The following is a 19,456-nucleotide window of genomic DNA, read 5'->3' on the forward strand; positions in this document are numbered from 1 at the left end:
CATAGCTATAGTTTCACTAATTTTAGTTATTACATATCTTCTCCAAAAACAGTAAAGGGAAATTGGAAGTAAAGCCAAAGCCCCCTCCCCCCAAAAAACCTATAATTGAAATGTATGATTTCTTCTTCTTCTTCTTCTTCTTCTTCTTCATCATCATCATCATCATCATCATCATCATCATCTATTATTATTATTATTATTATTATTATTATTATTATTATTATTATTATTATTATTATTATTAATTAGATTTTTATACCGCCCTTCTCCCGAAGGACTCAGGGCGGTTTACAGCCAATAAAAAACACATATAACAAAAGTTAAAACCATTTAAAAAACTAATTCAATATATGGCATAAAATTTAAAAAAGATAAAAACCCCATTTAAAATTTAAAATCATGTTAAAACTAGCCCTGCAAGATGGAATAAAAGAGTCTTCAGCTTGCGGCGGAAGGTCCGGAGGATGAGGAGTTGACGAAGCCCCGGAGGCAGCTCGTTCCAGAGGGCAGGAGCCCCCACAGAGAAGGCCCTCCCCCTGGGGGTCGCCAGGCGGCACTGCTTAACCGATGGCATCCTGAGGAGGCCCTCCCTATGGGAGCGCACAGGTCGATGGGAGGCTACCGGTGGTAGTAGGCGGTCCCGTAGATACACCGGTCCTCTGCCATGGAGCGCTTTGAAGATAGTAACCAATACCTTGAATTGCACTCGAAAGACCACCGGAAGCCAGTGCAGACCACGCAGGAGAGGTGTCACATGGAAGCTACGAGGTGCTCCCTCTATCACCCGCGCAGCCGCATTCTGGACCAGTTGGAGCTTCCGGGTGCTCTTCAAGGGGAGCCCCATGTAGAGAGCGTTGCAGTAGTCTAGGCGGGACGTAACGAGGGCATGAATGACTGTGCAGAGGGAAGCCCGGTCTAGAAAGGGACGCAACTGGCGTATCAGGCGAACCTGATAAAAAGCTCCCCTGACGACGGCCGTCAAATGATCTTCAAATGACAGCCGTGCATGCAGGAGGACGCCCAGATTGTGAACCCTCTCCGTGGGGGCCAACGACTCGCCCCCAACAGTCAGCGATGGAGTCAGCTGGCTGTACCGGGATGCTGGCACCCACAGCCATTCGGTCTTGGAAGGGTTGAGTTGGAGCCTGTTTCTCCCCATCCAGACCCGTACGGCTTTCATGCACAGGTTGGGAAATTACTCTAAATTTTTTTTAAAGATATGATGGAATTATTGTATTTACAAGCAAGATGATTCTGTTTTTCTTACAGCCTTCCTAAAGCAGGTATCACCCCAACTTCCACTATCCCCCCAAACTCCCCCCTCCCTCTTCATGACCAGTGATAGCAATATAAGGAAGGCTCTTTTATTTTTCTGGGGAGCAATGACTGAGATTGATAGCAGCAGACCAACCTGGCTAGCTTTTGCATTCACATCTCCACAGGCAAAGAGATCTTCCACTATTTTCATGTCTTTTTCTGCCTCTACAGCTGCAAGGGCAGCCAGCATAATCGGTGTATAGCCAGCCTTGTTTTGGTGATTTACATTACAGACATCTGCAAAAAGATTGATGAGAGAATTGCTTGAGAAAGTTGAAAGCTCAGAAGACACAATTGTGCAAAAGAACTGAATCGACTATTATCAGAGCAGTCTTTTCCAAGTGCAGCAATTGCTTACATAATGAAGATGATTCAGAAGAATTTGCAAAGGAGAAAAGAGAGACAGGAATGGTTCTTCAGCCAAAGAGAGAGAACAACTCACTCTCTATAATTTGCGTGATAGGAGGGCTGGAAAGAGGGCACAAAGCCACAGTTTATGGAATGGCTACAGACAGTAAACTTAAAGGCAATTATTCTAAAATTCTATGAACTTTCAGAAGCAACAGTTTCTGGCCAGAATTTCAGGTACTAGGGAAGTCTTAGTAGGGAAGATCTCATAAACAAATCAAATAAAGTTTAATGTAACTTTAAATTTTAAAAAAATCACTACACTTTATTCTACTCCCTTACACAAATATTTTAGCAATGCTTTTCACATATCTAAGGCTTCCAGAAATGACATATTTGTATGTATTTAACTCAATGGCTTACAGGTGTCAAAGAATGGTGGGTTTTTTTAGAGGGCCTTATCACCACTAAAGAAATACTGTAGTTAGGAACAGAATTCTTAGCAACTAAAAAAAAAATTTCCAAACTGACAACAGCTCAAATGCAAAATCAATTATTCATGTGAATATATGATAAATTAATTATTATTAAAACCTCCTATATTTAGAGGCCAACTGACCATAATATTCTGCTGGTTCTAGATACAACGTATACAAGGAACCACCCAAAATTCAGACTAGCCAACTTACTTGCATCTAAAAGCAGTTTCACAATTTCAAAGTTAGAGTGGGAGACACTGTAATGAAGAGTCAGATTGCCATTTCCATCTGCCATGTTGATGATTTGCCTAAGGACTGCAGGAGAAGCCTCTTCAAAAGTAGCAATGTAGTCCCCAACCATGGCAGCAATAGCTGATTTTTGGCTTGATATACGAAACCACTCATGCTGGATGGTGTTTAAACAAAATCGCTGCCAAAATTAAACACAAAAAACTTCAAAGCAAAGCTCTATTTATAACTTATTTCATCCTCACAGAGAAAATAAAGTACATGAAAACCAGCATTCCCGCCCCACCCCCCAGTATTAAAAACAAATTATTCTAAGCCGGTGCTCTTCAAGGGAGCCAGGCATGAATGACTGTGCAGAGGAAGCCCGGTCTAGAAAGGGACGCAACTGGTGTATCAGGCGAACCTGATAAAAAGCTCCCCTGGCGACGGCAGTCAAATGATCTTCAAATGACAGCCGTGCATGCAGGAGGACGCCCAGATTGTGAACCCTCTCCGTGGGGGCCAATGACTCGCCCCCAACAGTCAGCGATGGAGTCAGCTGGCTGTACCGGGATGCCGGCACCCACAGCCACTCGGTCTTGGAAGGGTTGAGTTGGAGCCTGTTTCTCCCCATCCAGACCCGTACGGCTTTCATGCACAGGTTGGGAAATTACTCTAAATTTTTTTTAAAGATATGATGGAATTATTGTATTTACAAGCAAGATGATTCTGTTTTTCTTACAGCCTTCCTAAAGCAGGTATCACCCCAACTTCCACTATCCCCCCAAACTCCCCCCTCCCTCTTCATGACCAGTGATGTCAATATAAGGAAGGCTCTTTTATTTTTCTGGGGAGCATCTTCCAGCCTCTGAATGACTGAGATTGATAGCAGCAGACCAACCTGGCTAGCTTTTGCATTCACGTCTCCACAGGCAAAGAGATCTTCCACTATTTTCATGTCTTTTTCTGCCTCTACAGCTGCAAGGGCAGCCAGCATAATCGGTGTATAGCCAGCCTTGTTTTGGTGATTTACATTACAGACATCTGCAAAAAGATTGATGAGAGAATTGCTTGAGAAAGTTGAAAGCTCAGAAGACACAATTGTGCAAAAGAACTGAATCGACTATTATCAGAGCAGTCTTTTCCAAGTGCAGCAATTGCTTACATAATGAAGATGATTCAGAAGAATTTGCAAAGGAGAAAAGAGAGACAGGAATGGTTCTTCAGCCAAAGAGAGAGAACAACTCTCTCTTTATAATTTGCGTGATAGGAGGGCTGGAAAGAGGGCACAAAGCCACAGTTTATGGAATGGCTACAGACAGTAAACTTAAAGGCAATTATTCTAAGCCGGTGCTCAACTTTCTCCCCAGGAACAAGACACAGCCATGATGAATGGTGCCCAATGCTTTGTTTGTATTCCACTGGGGTTTTTGTTTATTGACTACAACTATAGTTTTGTAAAAATATTTTTGTATTAGATATATTTCTGAAGGAGAGGGAATTGAGAGTGTGACTAAGTGTGGTGACTAGAGATTATAATTTAGGAATTATTTCCATCTGCCATGTTGATGATTTGCCTAAGGACTGCAGGAGAAGCCTCTTCAAAAGTAGCAATGTAGTCCCCAACCATGGCAGCAATAGCTGATTTTTGGCTTGATATACGAAACCACTCATGCTGGATGGTGTTTAAACAAAATCGCTGCCAAAATCAAACACAAAAAACTTCAAAGCAAAGCTCTATTTATAACTTATTTCATCCTCACAGAGAAAATAAAGTACATGAAAACCAGCATTCCCGCCCCACCCCCCAGTATTAAAACAAATTATTCTAAAATTCTATGAACTTTCGGAAGCAACAGTTTCTGGCCAGAATTTCAGGTACTAGGGAAGTCTTAGTAGGGAAGATCTCATAAACAAATCAAATAAAGTTTAATGTAACTTTAAATTTTAAAAAATCACTACACTTTATTCTACTCCCTTACACAAATATTTTAGCAATGCTTTTCACATATCTAAGGCTTCCAGAAATGACATATTTGTATGTATTTAACTCAATGGCTTACAGGTGTCAAAGAATGGTGGGTTTTTTTAGAGGGCCTTATCACCACTAAAGAAATACTGTAGTTAGGAACAGAATTCTTAGCAACTAAAAAAAAAATTTCCAAACTGACAACAGCTCAAATGCAAAATCAATTATTCATGTGAATATATGATAAATTAATTATTATTAAAACCTCCTATATTTAGAGGCCAACTGACCATAATATTCTGCTGGTTCTAGATACAACGTATACAAGGAACCACCCAAAATTCAGACTAGCCAACTTACTTGCATCTAAAAGCAGTTTCACAATTTCGAAGTTAGAGTGGGAGACACTGTAATGAAGAGCCGTATTGCCATTTCCATCTGCCATGTTGATGATTTGCCTAAGGACTGCAGGAGAAGCCTCTTCAAAAGTAGCAATGTAGTCCCCAACCATGGCAGCAATAGCTGATTTTTGGCTTGATATACGAAACCACTCATGCTGGATGGTGTTTAAACAAAATCGCTGCCAAAATCAAACACAAAAAACTTCAAAGCAAAGCTCTATTTATAACTTATTTCATCCTCACAGAGAAAATAAAGTACATGAAAACCAGCATTCCCGCCCCACCCCCCAGTATTAAAAACAAATTATTCTAAGCCCGGGTGCTCAACTTTCTCCCCAGGAACAAGACACAGCCATGACGAATGGTGCCGCCCAATGCTTTGTTTGTATTCCACTGGGGTTTTTTGTTTATTGACTACAACTATAGTTTTGTAAAAATATTTTTGTAAGAAAATGGGGGGGGGGAATGGGGATTCCTACTCTAAATATTATGGTTGCATAATATATTTTCTATTGTATTTTCTCTCATTCTTATCAAGTTGCTCAATTTAATCCTTCCTGACATCTTCCAAATTCTATTTTTTCCAATTATATGACATCATAATAAAAGCTGCCATTAAAATAGTTCTGTACAACTAAGAACTGCATACATGGATCTGATTGAGGTAAAGTATGGGGGTGAAACAGAAATATGAATTGTGGTTCCTATTAGCTTTACCCTTTACTCTGTTATGTATTATCTCATATATTATTATCTCATATTTTGTGTTCTTATATGGACTCCTGGCTAATCAATAAAGCATCGTATTTCATGTATCATATTTCATGCATAATCATGAAATATTTTTTTTACTGGCTAGATTAGGCATCTCAAATTTGGTTCCTTCCAACTATATTGGAATTTCAGTTTTATAACTCCCAGACGACATGGCAAAGATTGTTTCTGCAGTGATTATATTGGTTGGAATATACAAGGAACCACCCAAAATTCAGACTAGCCAACTTACTTGCATCTAAAAGCAGTTTCACAATTTCAAAGTTAGAGTGGGAGACACTGTAATGAAGAGCCGTATTGCCATTTCCATCTGCCATGTTGATGATTTGCCTAAGGACTGCAGGAGAAGCCTCTTCAAAAGTAGCAATGTAGTCCCCAACCATGGCAGCAATAGCTGATTTTTGGCTTGATATACGAAACCACTCATGCTGGATGGTGTTTAAACAAAATCGCTGCCAAAATTAAACACAAAAAACTTCAAAGCAAAGCTCTATTTATAACTTATTTCATCCTCACAGAGAAAATAAAGTACATGAAAACCAGCATTCCCGCCCCACCCCCCAGTATTAAAAACAAATTATTCTAAAATTCTATGAACTTTGGAAGCAACAGTTTCTGGCCAGAATTTCAGGTACTAGGGAAGTCTTAGTAGGGAAGATCTCATAAACAAATCAAATAAAGTTTAATGTAACTTTAAATTTTAAAAAAATCACTACACTTTATTCTACTCCCTTACACAAATATTTTAGCAATGCTTTTCACATATCTAAGGCTTCCAGAAATGACATATTTGTATGTATTTAACTCAATGGCTTACAGGTGTCAAAGAATGGTGGGTTTTTTTAGAGGGCCTTATCACCACTAAAGAAATACTGTAGTTAGGAACAGAATTCTTAGCAACTAAAGAAAAAATTTCCAAACTGACAATAGCTCAAATGCAAAATCAATTATTCATGTGAATATATGATAAATTAATTATTATTAAAACCTCCTATATTTAGAGGCCAACTGACCATAATATTCTGCTGGTTCTAGATACAACGTATACAAGGAAAAACCAAATGGAAAAAGAGGGATCAGGTCTTCTCTTTTATAACAGCTTATCCATGAAATTATCTCTTCTTCTTCCTACCTAGCCTTATTTCCATGCTATGGAATCTATATGAAATGAAATTGAAATTATGAAATCATCTCTAACATACATCAAATGCTTAGAGTGCCCAGAGGGTTCTTTGTACAGGTAATTGTTGACTTATAACCACAATTGAGCCCAAAATTTGTGCTGCAAAGGACAGTTGTTAAGTGAGTTTTAGCCCATTTTATGACCTTTCTGGCCACAATTTTTAAGTGAATCAGGCTTCTCCATTGACTTTGCTTGTCAGAAAGTTGCAAAAGATACATGACCCAGGGACACTGCAGCCATCATAAATATGAATCAGTTGCCAAGCGTCTTAATTTTGATCAAATGACCACAGGGCCACTGCTACAGTTGTGTGATAAGTTGTCATAATCATTTTTTTCAGTGCTGTTGTAACTTTGAATGGTCACTAACATGTGGCTGTAAGGAGAGGATTACCATAATTTGTTTTGGATATTGGTATCTAGATATATATATCATGGTCTGACTACTGCCAGTAATATTAAGTTGAACGAAGTTTATTTTATAACTTGAGAGAAAGCATTTGATTCCCATTTCCTTCATACTCAAATTCAAAACTATTAAACGTATTTGTTTTGATCCAACAAATGGCCTTGAAACATCATTTTCGTTGTGCACATTGGACTTCATTCTATTTCTATATATAGAACAATTTTTCATTTAAAGGTATATAATCAGTTGAATGAAAACGGCTAATTTCAAATTCTTTGAAAAAACGGAATTCAATAAATAACTCTATTTGTTTGCATACCACAAACACACTTTCAAAAATGAAAAGATGTAAAGATTATGTATCATATTTCATGCATAATCATGAAATATTTTTTTTACTGGCTAGATTAGGCATCTCAAATTTGGTTCCTTCCAACTATATTGGAATTTCAGTTTTATAACTCCCAGACGACATGGCAAAGATTGTTTCTGCAGTGATTATATTGGTTGGAATATACAAGGAAAAACCAAATGGAAAAAGAGGGATCAGGTCTTCTCTTTTATAACAGCTTATCCATGAAATTATCTCTTCTTCTTCCTACCTAGCCTTATTTCCATGCTATGGAATCTGTATGAAATGAAATTGAAATTATGAAATCATCTCTAACATACATCAAATGCTTAGAGTGCCCAGAGGGTTCTTTGTACAGGTAATTGTTGACTTATAACCACAATTGAGCCCAAAATTTGTGCTGCAAAAGACAGTTGTTAAGTGAGTTTTAGCCCATTTTATGACCTTTCTGGCCACAATTTTTAAGTGAATCAGGCTTCTCCATTGACTTTGCTTGTCAGAAAGTTGCAAAAGATACATGACCCAGGGACACTGCAGCCATCATAAATATGAATCAGTTGCCAAGCGTCTTAATTTTGATCAAATGACCACAGGGCCACTGCTACAGTTGCGTGATAAGTTGTCATAATCATTTTTTTCAGTGCTGTTGTAACTTTGAATGGTCACTAAACATGTGGCTGTAAGGAGAGGATTACCATAATTTGTTTTGGATATTGGTATCTAGATATATATATCATGGTCTGACTACTGCCAGTAATATTAAGTTGAACGAAGTTTATTTTATAACTTGAGAGAAAGCATTTGATTCCCATTTCCTTCATACTCAAATTCAAAACTATTAAACGTATTTGTTTTGATCCAACAAATGGCCTTGAAACATCATTTTGGTTGTGCACATTGGACTTCATTCTATTTCTATATATAGAACAATTTTTCATTTAAAGGTATATAATCAGTTGAATGAAAACGGCTAATTTCAAATTCTTTGAAAAAACGGAATTCAATAAATAACTCTATTTGTTTGCATACCACAAACACACTTTCAAAAATGAAAAGATGTAAAGATTATGTATTTCTATTTTTGGTAACACAGGAAGAACATTCCACATCAAAACAACAGATAACTCACTTTCACAGTCAAATGGAACATTCACTTTCTACCCTAAGGATTTTTCTACACTTGTTAGCAGCACCCAGATCAAAAGCATGACTAAGTAGATTATACTGTTGCTTTTAAATGCTATGAGATTTTAGCCAAGTCTGTGCAATGCATTTTTAGTATATATTTTGGCTGTACCATCTACCAGCATAGCAAATTTGAGGAAGGCAAGTGGATTGAAGGCTAAAATTAGCACTGCAGAAACAAGCCCAAACTATGCTAATTGAAGATATTAAATACCTTTATTTCAGCCTGTCTGCTTATTTTAGCACTGAAATATGCCACACATTAGTCCATTATGGTTCAGGATTGATGGAGCAGTTAAGTTTTCTTGCACAAAAAAGCTTGAATAAAACAGAACACATTTTCCACCTCTAGGAACACATTCTCCCCTACTCATGAATTATATGAGCCATTCAGGAATATAAAAACTTGTAACACGAAAACTGAGGATTTTTATGCTGCTTTTTCATTGACATCTTTGATAAGTAGCAGCAACTTCTTCCTTTTGATTAATGGGAATAGAGAAAATACTCAAGACTTACTATTTCTTTGCTGCTCATGGCTTTTGGATCATCAATGCTGTTTTTCAGAAAATGACATGCTGACAGCATCTTTTCACTCAGTTCATATCTGGAAAAAAAAAAGATGGCAAGAGGCATGTTTAGATTTTATTTTATTTTTTTAAATTTAGAGCAGCAGTCCCCAACCTTTTTGGCATGAGGAACCGGTTTCATGGAAGACAATTTTTCCATGGACCTGGGGATGGGGGAGAATGGTTTTGCATGCTACCTAGATGATGCACATGCACAGATGAAGCTTCACTTGCTTGTACAGCCCAGTTCCTAACGGGCCACGGACCGGTAGAGGTCTGTGGCCCGGGGCTGGGGACCCCTGATGTACAGGAAACGTACCCTACCAAAACTCTTTACAATGTGTAATCTACTTTGGCTTACAGAATTGCATGGGAGCTTCTCTTGAAAGAAACAGAATTTTTATGGAGTTTATTTCTAGAATACAATGTGCATCTTATTGAGGAGCAGATGAGGAGACAGTCCATCTTCTAGGTATTAACTAGTGGTATTAAGCATCTATCCCAAACTTTCAAACAATATAAAACAATGCCACACAAATTGTTCTTTGTTTTTAACCATCATTATATTGCCCTTTGATATTTTTTTAAGCAGTACAAAATTCTGCAGAAGATCTGTGAAGTTACATGGATTCAGGCCTATTATGATATAAGGAAAAATGTACTTTCTTAACATATATATTACAAAAGTTATTTATCACAATGTAAACTTCTGGCAAGGCTTACCTCAGGACATTCGAACTGTAATTACGTTAGTTTAGCATGAGCTAACTGGCAGGAGATGTTCATCTTTTGAAGATCATATTTTCAACAATACCGGATGAATTAGATATTTTTTCCAGCCCTTATGGTTGTATAAACTCTGGGTAGAACACTTTTATAGCCACTCTGGCATTACTTGAATGGCTTCCTAGGAATTTTTGCTTTGCCTCATGATATTTAAATTTCAGGATTATTATCCTTCCATTTCATCCTATAGTCTATCATGACACTACTGAGCAAAATCATCATCATCAGCCGAGGGCCCAGGGTAGTGGTGGTGGGGTGGCTGTTATTATTAACGAGGGTCTTCGACCGAGGGAGGTCACTGTTCCACAGAGAGCAGGATGTGAGTCCCTCTTTGTGAGATGGGTTCAGGGGATACAGGTGGGTTTGCTGATTATGTACCTGGCTCCCTGCGGTGTGACAGCAACCCTGCCTGAGCTGCTGGAGATGATAGCTGAGTTGGCAGTTGATACCCCCAGACTTATGGTTATGGGGGACTTCAACCTGCCATCGCTTGGTGAGTCATCTGCTGTAGCTCGGGAGTTCATGGCTTCCATGACGGCCTTGGACCTGACCCAGTTAGTTGATGGTCCCACTCACATTGGGGGAAACACCCTGGACTTAATTTTTATCTCTGGACAGTGGCTGAATGATCTAGAATCAAGGGATTTAGTCACTCTACCCTTGTCATGGTCGGATCATTCTCTCCTTCGGTTGGACGCTCGAACCGCTTACCCGCACCGCAGGGAGACGGAACTGACACGTTGGTTCCGTCCCAGGCGCCTGATGGACCCGGAGAGGTTTCTGACGGAACTTGGGCCACTTCCTGAGGACCTAACCCACGACTCGGCTGAAGAACTCGCCGCCGCCTGGGAAAGGGCGGCGGCGGGGGCTTTGGACCGCGTCATGCCTTTGCGGCCTCTGACCCAGCACCGGTCTCGACCGGCTCCTTGGTATTCCGAGGAGTTGAGAGAGATGAAGCGCCGGAAAAGACGCCTAGAGATTGGAGGGCCAGCCGTTCTGAATCTGAGCGAACACTAGTAAGGTCACATATTCAGACGTATCTAGTGGCGATAGGAGCGGCGAAACGTGAGTATTTCTCCGCTCTTATTGCATCGGCAGATAACCGCCCAGCAGCCTTGTTTAGGGTGACCCGCTCCCTTCTTACTCAGGGAGTTAGGGAAGACCCCTTGCAAGGCCGTGCTGAGGACTTTGGACAATATCTGCACGATAAAATCGCTCAGATTCGGGATGGGCTGGACACAGATTGGGTAGTCTCAGATGGGATGATGGAGGCGGATCTTGAGGCTGTCATCTGGGAGGAGTTTGACACTGTGGCTCCCAATGACATGGACAGGATGCTGAGGAGGCTGAATGCAACCACATGTTTATTGGATCCGTGTCCCTCCTGGCTGGTACTGGCCACACAGAAGGTCACACGAGGCTGGCTTCAGGGAATTGTTAATGCTTCTCTGAGAGAGGGTGTCTTCCCTACGGCCTTGAAAGAGGCTATGGTGAGACCCCTCCTCAAGAAGCCCTCCCTGGATCCAGCTGTTTTATCAAACTACCGTCCGGTCTCCAACCTTCATTTTGTGGCGAAGGTTGTTGAGAGTGTGGTAGCGCATCAGCTTCCTGAGTACCTGGATGAAATTGTCTATCTGGACCCGTTCCAGTCCGGCTTCCGGCCTAGGTACAGCACTGAAACAGCTTTGGTCGCGTTGGTGGATGATCTCTGGAGGGCCCGGGACAGAGGCTGTTCTTCTGTCCTGGTCCTATTAGATCTTTCAGCGGCTTTTGATACCATCGACCATGGTATCTTGCTGCGGCGGCTGGAGGGGCTGGGAGTGGGAGGCACCGTTTTTCGGTGGTTCTCCTCCTTCCTCTCTGACCGGTCGCAGACGGTGTTGGCAGGGGGGGCAGAGATCGACCGCGAGGCGCCTCTTATGTGGGGTGCCCCAGGGGTCGGTTCTCTCGCCTCTCCTGTTCAATATCTATATGAAGCCGCTGGGCGAGATCATCCGTGGTTTTGGGGTGCGGTGTCATCTGTACGCTGATGATACGTAGTTGTACATTTCCACCCCTAACCATCCCAGCGAAGCCGTTGAGGTGATGTCCCGTTGTCTGGAGGCCATGCGGGTCTGGATGGGGACAAACAGGCTCCAACTCAACCCCGCCAAGACTGAGTGGCTGTGGATGCCGGCGTCCCGGTATAATCATCTGAGGCCATCGCTGTCTGTGGGGGATGAGTCATTGGCCCCCACAGAAAAGGTCCGCAATCTGGGCGTCCTTCTGGATGCACGACTGTCGTTAGAAGAGCATTTGACGGCCGTCGCCAGGGGAGCTTTTTATCAGGTCCACCTGATACGCCAGTTGCGTCCCTTCTTACACCGGGATTCCTTGTGCACAGTCACTCACGCCCTCGTCACTTCCCGTCTGGACTACTGCAATGCTCTCTACATGGGGCTTCCCTTGAAGAGCACCCGAAGACTTCAATTAGTTCAGAATGCGGCCGCGCAGGTGATAGAGGGAGCGACTTGTTGCTCCCATATAACACCTCTCCTGCGCAGGCTGCACTGGCTTCCGGTGGTCTTTCGGGTGCAATTCAAGGTGTTAGTTACCACCTTTAAAGCGCTCCATGGCATAGGACCGGGTTACTTACGGGACCGCCTGCTGCTACCGGCGATCTCCCATCGACCAGTGCGCTCCCATAGGGAGGTTCTCCTTGGGGTGCCGTCGGCCAGTCAATGTCGGCTGGCGACACCCGGGGGAGGGCCTTCTCTGTGGGGCCACCAACCCTCTGGAACACGCTACCACCAGGTATCCGTCAACTCCCTGATCTTCGGACCTTTCGACGCGAGCTGAAAACATTTCTGTTTCACCGTGCAGGGCTGGCCTAGTGGGGTTTTAATAAGGGGTTTTATTGGTTTTAAGTTCTTCAACCAACTCTAAATTTTCCTTTGTATTAATTGATTTTATTTTGACTGTAAACTGCCCTGAGTCCTTTGGGAGAAGGGCGGTATAGAAATCGAAACAACAACAACAACAACAACAATATATTTAAAGAGAATGGACACTAATTTATATTAAATTATTTCTCCTTTTCATCAAATCCACAAGTGGGAATTTAGGTTCTGAACCACCACTAGGCTGCATTAATGGACTGGTTAAGGGTCAATAAACTAAAATACAATCTGAACAATTTAGCTTTTTGGTGGGATGTCTGGGCAAGCTCAAGTTATGCTGATTAATCATAAGCTAGTAAATGCATATACTAAACCTCAACATTGGCCTGATTAATATTGACTCTACAACAATACAAATTATTTCTCTGTTTAAGAGAAGTAGTCAAGAATAACAATCTCAATTTTTTTTTTGAGCTTTCACTGCTCTCAAATATTCCATATTCCTGTTAAGGCAGTGGCTTCTGTGTGCCTATTGAGAACTACAGGTAGTCCTTGAATTACAATAGTTCATTTAGTGATGGTCCAAAGTTACAATTGGACTGAAAAAAGTGACTTATGACCATTTTTCACATTTATGACCTTCGTAGCATCCCCATGATCATGTGATCAAAATTCAGATGCTTGGCAACTGATTCATACTTAAGACTATTGCTGTGTCCCAAGGTCATGTGATCACCTTTTGCAACCTTTTGATAAGCAAAATCAATAGGGAAGCCAGATTCACTTAACAACTGTGTACCAATTTATGAAATGCAACAATTCACTTAACAACTGTGGCAAGAAAGGTTGTATAATGGGCCAAAACTCACTTAACAAATGTCTTACTTAACAAGATAAATTTTAGGCTCAATTGTGGTCGTAAGTCGAGGATTACCTGTATTATGACAAATTTTAGATAATCAAAACATGTACTAATTTCTGCATTATGCAGAAAATATACCATACCTCTCACGGATTTCTATATTCTCAGGTTCAGGCTCTTGAACATGCATTATTTCTTCTTCTTGAACAGGTTTAACATCTTTCCTGTTTAATCTATGTTCCCTTTCAAGTACGCTGGAATTTTCAATCTGAACATAATCATTCCCGACACATTCATCATCAGACTCTGATGAGGAACTCTCTTCTGAACTAGAATCATCACTTGATGTGGTTTCATACCTAGGAAATAAAATGGCTTTTTTATTTCATATTCAAAGTTAAAACAACTAGTTTGCCACATCCCAGCTTTCGCCAGTTTGGTGCCTTATAGATTATACTAGCCTTGGGATGTGTCCGCATTTTGAGGTTGTCCAGATCAAGAAACAGACTCCCAAAAAAGACTAGAAGTAGGTTTTACTCATCCACTGATAGGCTATATTAATAGAATTTTGCAAGTATGGCTGTCTTTTCTTCCTCTCTCTTTTCTATTTCAGTGCGTTAGGGAGGAGTTAGTCTAAGTTTCTTCTTAAAACTACAGGTATTTCCTACCCCAGGACTTGAGGACTGCCTCTGCCCTTTTCTGTTTTTATAACAGTTTCTAAATATTTCTCTTTCATGGGTCTTTACAGTAAGGCTTTTAAAATTATATTAATGGCAAAGTTCCTTCCTCAACAGGCAAAGCATCAAAATGAGGTTATTAAGCTGACTGATAAAACACAATAGTTATGGAAGTGCAATCATTCATCAAATGAGTAATGAGAAACCTGATTTATATTAAGTATTAAATAATCAGGCAAAGTTTTTTTTTCCTGGGTGTGTAAAAAGCTCTCAAAGAAATTATAATCTTTATCTCTCAGTTGCTCCTATATATTGTAAGAAAATATTTGTTTGAGAAAATCAATTCTATTTTTAAAATTACAGTTTATCTGGTGGGAGATGTTGAAATGGTAGATAAAGAGAAGTATAATCTCATTTTAAGAAATTCTCCAAAACCTCAACTGAAAAAAAAACCCATGATTAAAACATTTTATTCTCAAAATATTGTTACTCAAGATCAGGAAAACTAAAACTATGTAATTACTATGTTCATGTAAAGATATCAAGGATCATCTCAACATGTCTTGAGGAGAGAAAACAGACTGAAAAGATACTGTATTTGTTTCAGTGTATTTTCTCTCCACAAGACATATTGAGAATTTCACTGAAATTATATGCCTTGGAGCAAATAATTTATATTATAGTTTTATGATCAAATATCAGTTTATGACTATATTTTTACTTCTATAGACTTGGAAAAGAGAACAAAATCTAATTTCAGAACTGTGAGGTCTTACCCTCCATTAATACCCACAAACTGCAAATTCTTCTTTGTATTCTCATCTTTTTTCCCATCTTTTTTCTTCATGATGGACTTCAACATACCATCATTTGCGCATACTATCGAAAAGAGTATAGAAATATGTTAACAAAATTTTGTATCAACACTGTCAATATGATGAAGACTAAGCTATTCTGGCCAATGAAAAATTTAAAATGTTCAAGAAACTTATGGACAGAGAATTCAGACTTCCCTCACACCACATCTGGGCCATATGGTCAGACCTATCTCAGTTGTATTTTCACCTTACAGCGTTGTTATAAACATTATTCATGCAAGGGATAGAAATCCACATATGATAATATCATGGCCAAGCTTTTGGAAGTTTGGATGGTGCAAGCTTCCTCCCCACTCCCATGTTCATTTAATATCTTTACAATGGCCTTTAAATTTTAGCAAGGTTTTCTTTGTTCAAGTCGGTATTGACTCATGGTGACTGCCTTGGCTTGTTCCTACAGTTTTCTTGGCAGGATTTATTTATTTATTTATTCATTCCATTTCTATGGCTGCCCAACAGCACCAAGTGGCTCTGGGCGGCTTACAGTTCTAAAATTATAAAACAGTTTAAACAATTTAAAAACATTAAAACAATAAAATGATCCACAAAACCAATAAGTAGAAACAGCAGCTGGGCTGATTAATCAACTAATGGTAAAGCCAAGTAACTAGGCCCTTGACACATTCCCAGTCCCAGGTACACAGCAAGTTTGTGAAGCTTTGCGAAAAGCCAACAGGGCTGGGGCCATTCTAATCACTCAGGGCAGAATATTCCATAAGGCAGGCGCTACTGTAGAAAAAAAGTTGTTTTCCAGTTCCTGCCAATTGACAGTCTGAGGCTGATGGGATTTGCAGTACGCCCAATGTCAGAAGGGATTGCCACTGCTCCTCCCTAGGCTGAGAGTGAGTGACTGGCCTAAAGTTACCCAAATGATTTTGTGCTTCAGGACTAGAGCTCACACTCTCCCGGTTTCTACTCTGCTACAACAAACTGATTCTCTAGTCATTAGCAACAAAGTAAACAATTTTTTCATAGATGTATGGCCACCTATGGAATTTTTAAAAATTGAGCGCAGAGATTGAATGTGTTTCCAAGATTATTAAAATAATTCCTGAGTATAAATTGCATATCCAACTTTCTGACCAATATGTCCTTTTTTTTGTAAAAGAATTCCTGAACCATATCGTAAAAAGGCAATTAAATGCCAATTGAAATATGTGCACAGACCATAGACTGGATAAGCTGGCAGATATAATACATCAAAAACAAAGGTGCGGGAAGCTATACATATACATAAAATATGCTTTCATTAACAAAATGCATACTAATTTCTCAGCCCACATCATAAATTATTGGGATGCATTAGACAAGATTGTATCCTATATATATATTGTATTATGACAAATTGTAGTCAGCATATTTTACTTTGGGAACAAAGACCAAATATATTAAAACCACACAAGTATAAGCATAGTTCTCTACAGGCCAATTACAATTTTTCCTCATGAGTTATCTAACTTTTGTACCATTTCACTTGAGAACTATGCTATTAGAAAATTAGAAAATGACCAGCCTATTTTAAAAAAATAACATAACAGAGCAAACAATAGTATAACAGAATTACCATAAAGCCCAGAGGCAAGTTGGTCATCTGTAAGATTAATTGAAGATAATGTGCTATCCTGGGAAGTCAAAATCTTTTGGTCCTGTCTCATTCCAATTATTGCAGTCGTCTCCTCATTTATGGTCCTGATTTCCTGTCCCAGCTTCAATTTTGAAGAGTCTGGAATTAGATGGGAATTACAGTGTCACCTTGTGGACCCAAATATCTTATATTGACAAAAAAAGGCATTATTAAACTATTTTCTCAAATAAAAATGCTTTTGCTTAGTATTTCTTCTATACACAAATTCAAACAGTCCAATATTTGAGACATGGCTGGCTGGGGAATTCTGAGAGTTAAAGTCCACAGGTCTTAAAGTTGCCAAGGTTAAACATTCCTGGTGTACAGTATTCATTGAGTTAGCAAAAGTAATCTTCCTGTTTTTGTTTTTGTTTCTAATGAGGGACAAATGAATATATTTTCCATCTACAAATCTACAAATAACAATATAAATGCATTTATAAATAGCATTACATTTTTTCAGCCACTATAAGGGAGATATATGAATTTTAAATAATTTCAGATGCTAACATTCGAAACTTTATTAATTTGTTTTTAAAACTACATGTTTTTTAAAAACAAATTTATTAAAATGTGAAAATTTATTACAAGGGGCAGCTGTTTTACATCTTTTTAATGCAACCCAGAGTACAGCTTGTTTACTTAAATATTTATCATCAAGAAGATACAGTATGAGAAACAGGGTGGGTGGAAATAAATAATATGATTTAAAAAATAATTCAGTCAATCTTGTACGGTATCATAACAGTCAACATTAAGGAGATGCACTATTCCTTTATCATATTGATTATAATTATTTCTAGTTTTTTGTTTTAGATATATGTGTGGCACACCGTAAAAGGCTGCACTGGAAAGTAAATTAAAGGATTACAGCAAATAATATAGTGAAATGGAGCAAAATGCCAAGTCCTAGTTGTAGAACACTTCCTGGAAGACACTAAAAGCAGCTGGAGAAGTTGAATTTATCTCGCATACTTTCTTCCCATCAATAAGTGGCAGAACCATTCATCAATTTTGTTTTGCTTTTTCATTTGTCCTAAATAATTGCAGATGGATAACAAGAAGTTTCCACTGCAACTACTTCCTTACCAGGAAAAAGGAAAACTTTTTCAGGGTTATAGGAATGCAACTGCAAAACAGTCCCAGATTGCAAAAGATCTTGGATGCTTGTTTGACACATGAAACTACCGTTCTATAGCCTTTAATTTAAGTATGAGGTCTGTGCAAAAAAAGAAGAAAAATACAGCTAGAGACAATGTTTTCAGTATTCAAGGAATTGTTTTCGGTACATTTGACCAAAGCAAAGAAAGCCATTTTTTTTCCTTGTTCAGATTTTAAAATAAAACTATGCAGCCCCTGTTCTTAAAAACTGCTTCTTTATAAAATAAAATATTTAATAAACTACTGGTTTTCATCATCAAATTAAGTAAGAAAGAGGAGAAACAAAAATAACAGAAGTCAAGTACTGAACAAATCAGTAAAGTGTTATTTTGGTTTAAATTAACCCATTGTTTACATATTACTCCTGTACTAAAAATGATGGCATTATATATAAGGCTAATAAAAACTGCCTTCGTATTTTTGGAAAGCATGAGAAATTAAGAGAAATGGCCCAATAGCATCTGATTCATGTTTTCAGCTCTATGGAGATAAAGTCTCAATAACCATACCTGGGTTGACAACAATCAACAGGATGCTACCAGTAACACCCATTTATTACTTTTAAAGTGGGTCTTCTTGGAAATTTTTTCCTTGTGTATTAGCATTTTTGGCAACCTCGTCTATAAAATGCTGTACAAGTTATTTATCATAATCTTTATGCAGCATAAACAATTTATTATACATCGTTCTGCAATTAGGGCAAAGGGCACATAAACATACCAACTGAATTAAGTAACAGTGATTAAAATGAATTGCTTGTAAAAGAAGGCGTTCTTTTCATAAAGATTGATTTTCCATGAAGTCATGCAGACACAAACCACTCTCAGGCATACAGGCCTCTCTTTCATACAAAAGCACAAACATTCACATACATTATCCTCTCTTCTTTCAGCAAAAACCGCAAACGAATAGATTGTTGGTTGAAGACAGAATAAGGGAAAAGAGCTAGAATACAGAGAGAAGAATGTGAAAAGGGAGAACAATATTAAATAGAAATATAAGCAGTCCTGGATTTACAACCATATGTTTAGTGACTGCTCGAAGTTATAATGGCACTGAAAAAAGTGATTTACGGCCATTTTCACACTTAACAACTATTGCAGCATCCCTGTGGCCACATGAACAAAATTTGGACCGTTGGTAACTGACTTATATTTATGACGGTTGCAGTGTGTCTTGTGTCATGTGATCACGTTTGGCGACCTTCTCACAAGCAAATCAATGGGGAAGCCAGATTCAGTTAACAACCATATTACTAACTTAACTGCAGTGATTCACTTAACAACTATGCCAGGAAAGGTCGTAAAATGGGGCAAAAATTCACTTAACAAGCTGTCTTGCCTAGTAACAGAACTTTTGGGCTCAATTGTGGTCAT

At 39.0% G+C, this 19,456-nt stretch overlaps 1 protein-coding gene across 5 annotated transcripts in view; it reads right to left on the bottom strand.

Moving 5' to 3' along the window:
* Positions 1–19,456, bottom strand: part of KANK1 (KN motif and ankyrin repeat domains 1) — a 155,103-nt gene that overhangs the window by 7,918 nt on the left and 127,729 nt on the right. For 4 of the 5 annotated variants that reach the window (XR_009153863.1, XM_058173125.1, XM_058173126.1 and 1 more), the window contains 6 exons: positions 16,860–17,018; positions 15,194–15,296; positions 13,884–14,099; positions 9,164–9,251; positions 5,749–5,968; positions 3,274–3,416 (listed from right to left, as the gene is read on the bottom strand). Coding sequence is in view for 4 of the 5 variants with exons in the window: in XM_058173125.1 (XP_058029108.1) it covers positions 3,274–3,416; positions 5,749–5,968; positions 9,164–9,251; positions 13,884–14,099; positions 15,194–15,296; positions 16,860–17,018 (929 nt within the window). In the remaining variant the exon portion in view is untranslated. The remainder of the gene's footprint in view (positions 1–3,273; positions 3,417–5,748; positions 5,969–9,163; positions 9,252–13,883; positions 14,100–15,193; positions 15,297–16,859; positions 17,019–19,456) is intronic. The other variant, XM_058173127.1, reaches the window with a different exon arrangement.

The sequence above is a fragment of the Ahaetulla prasina genome, chromosome 2, assembly GCF_028640845.1.
Source record: "Ahaetulla prasina isolate Xishuangbanna chromosome 2, ASM2864084v1, whole genome shotgun sequence".
Taxonomy (NCBI): domain Eukaryota; kingdom Metazoa; phylum Chordata; class Lepidosauria; order Squamata; family Colubridae; genus Ahaetulla; species Ahaetulla prasina.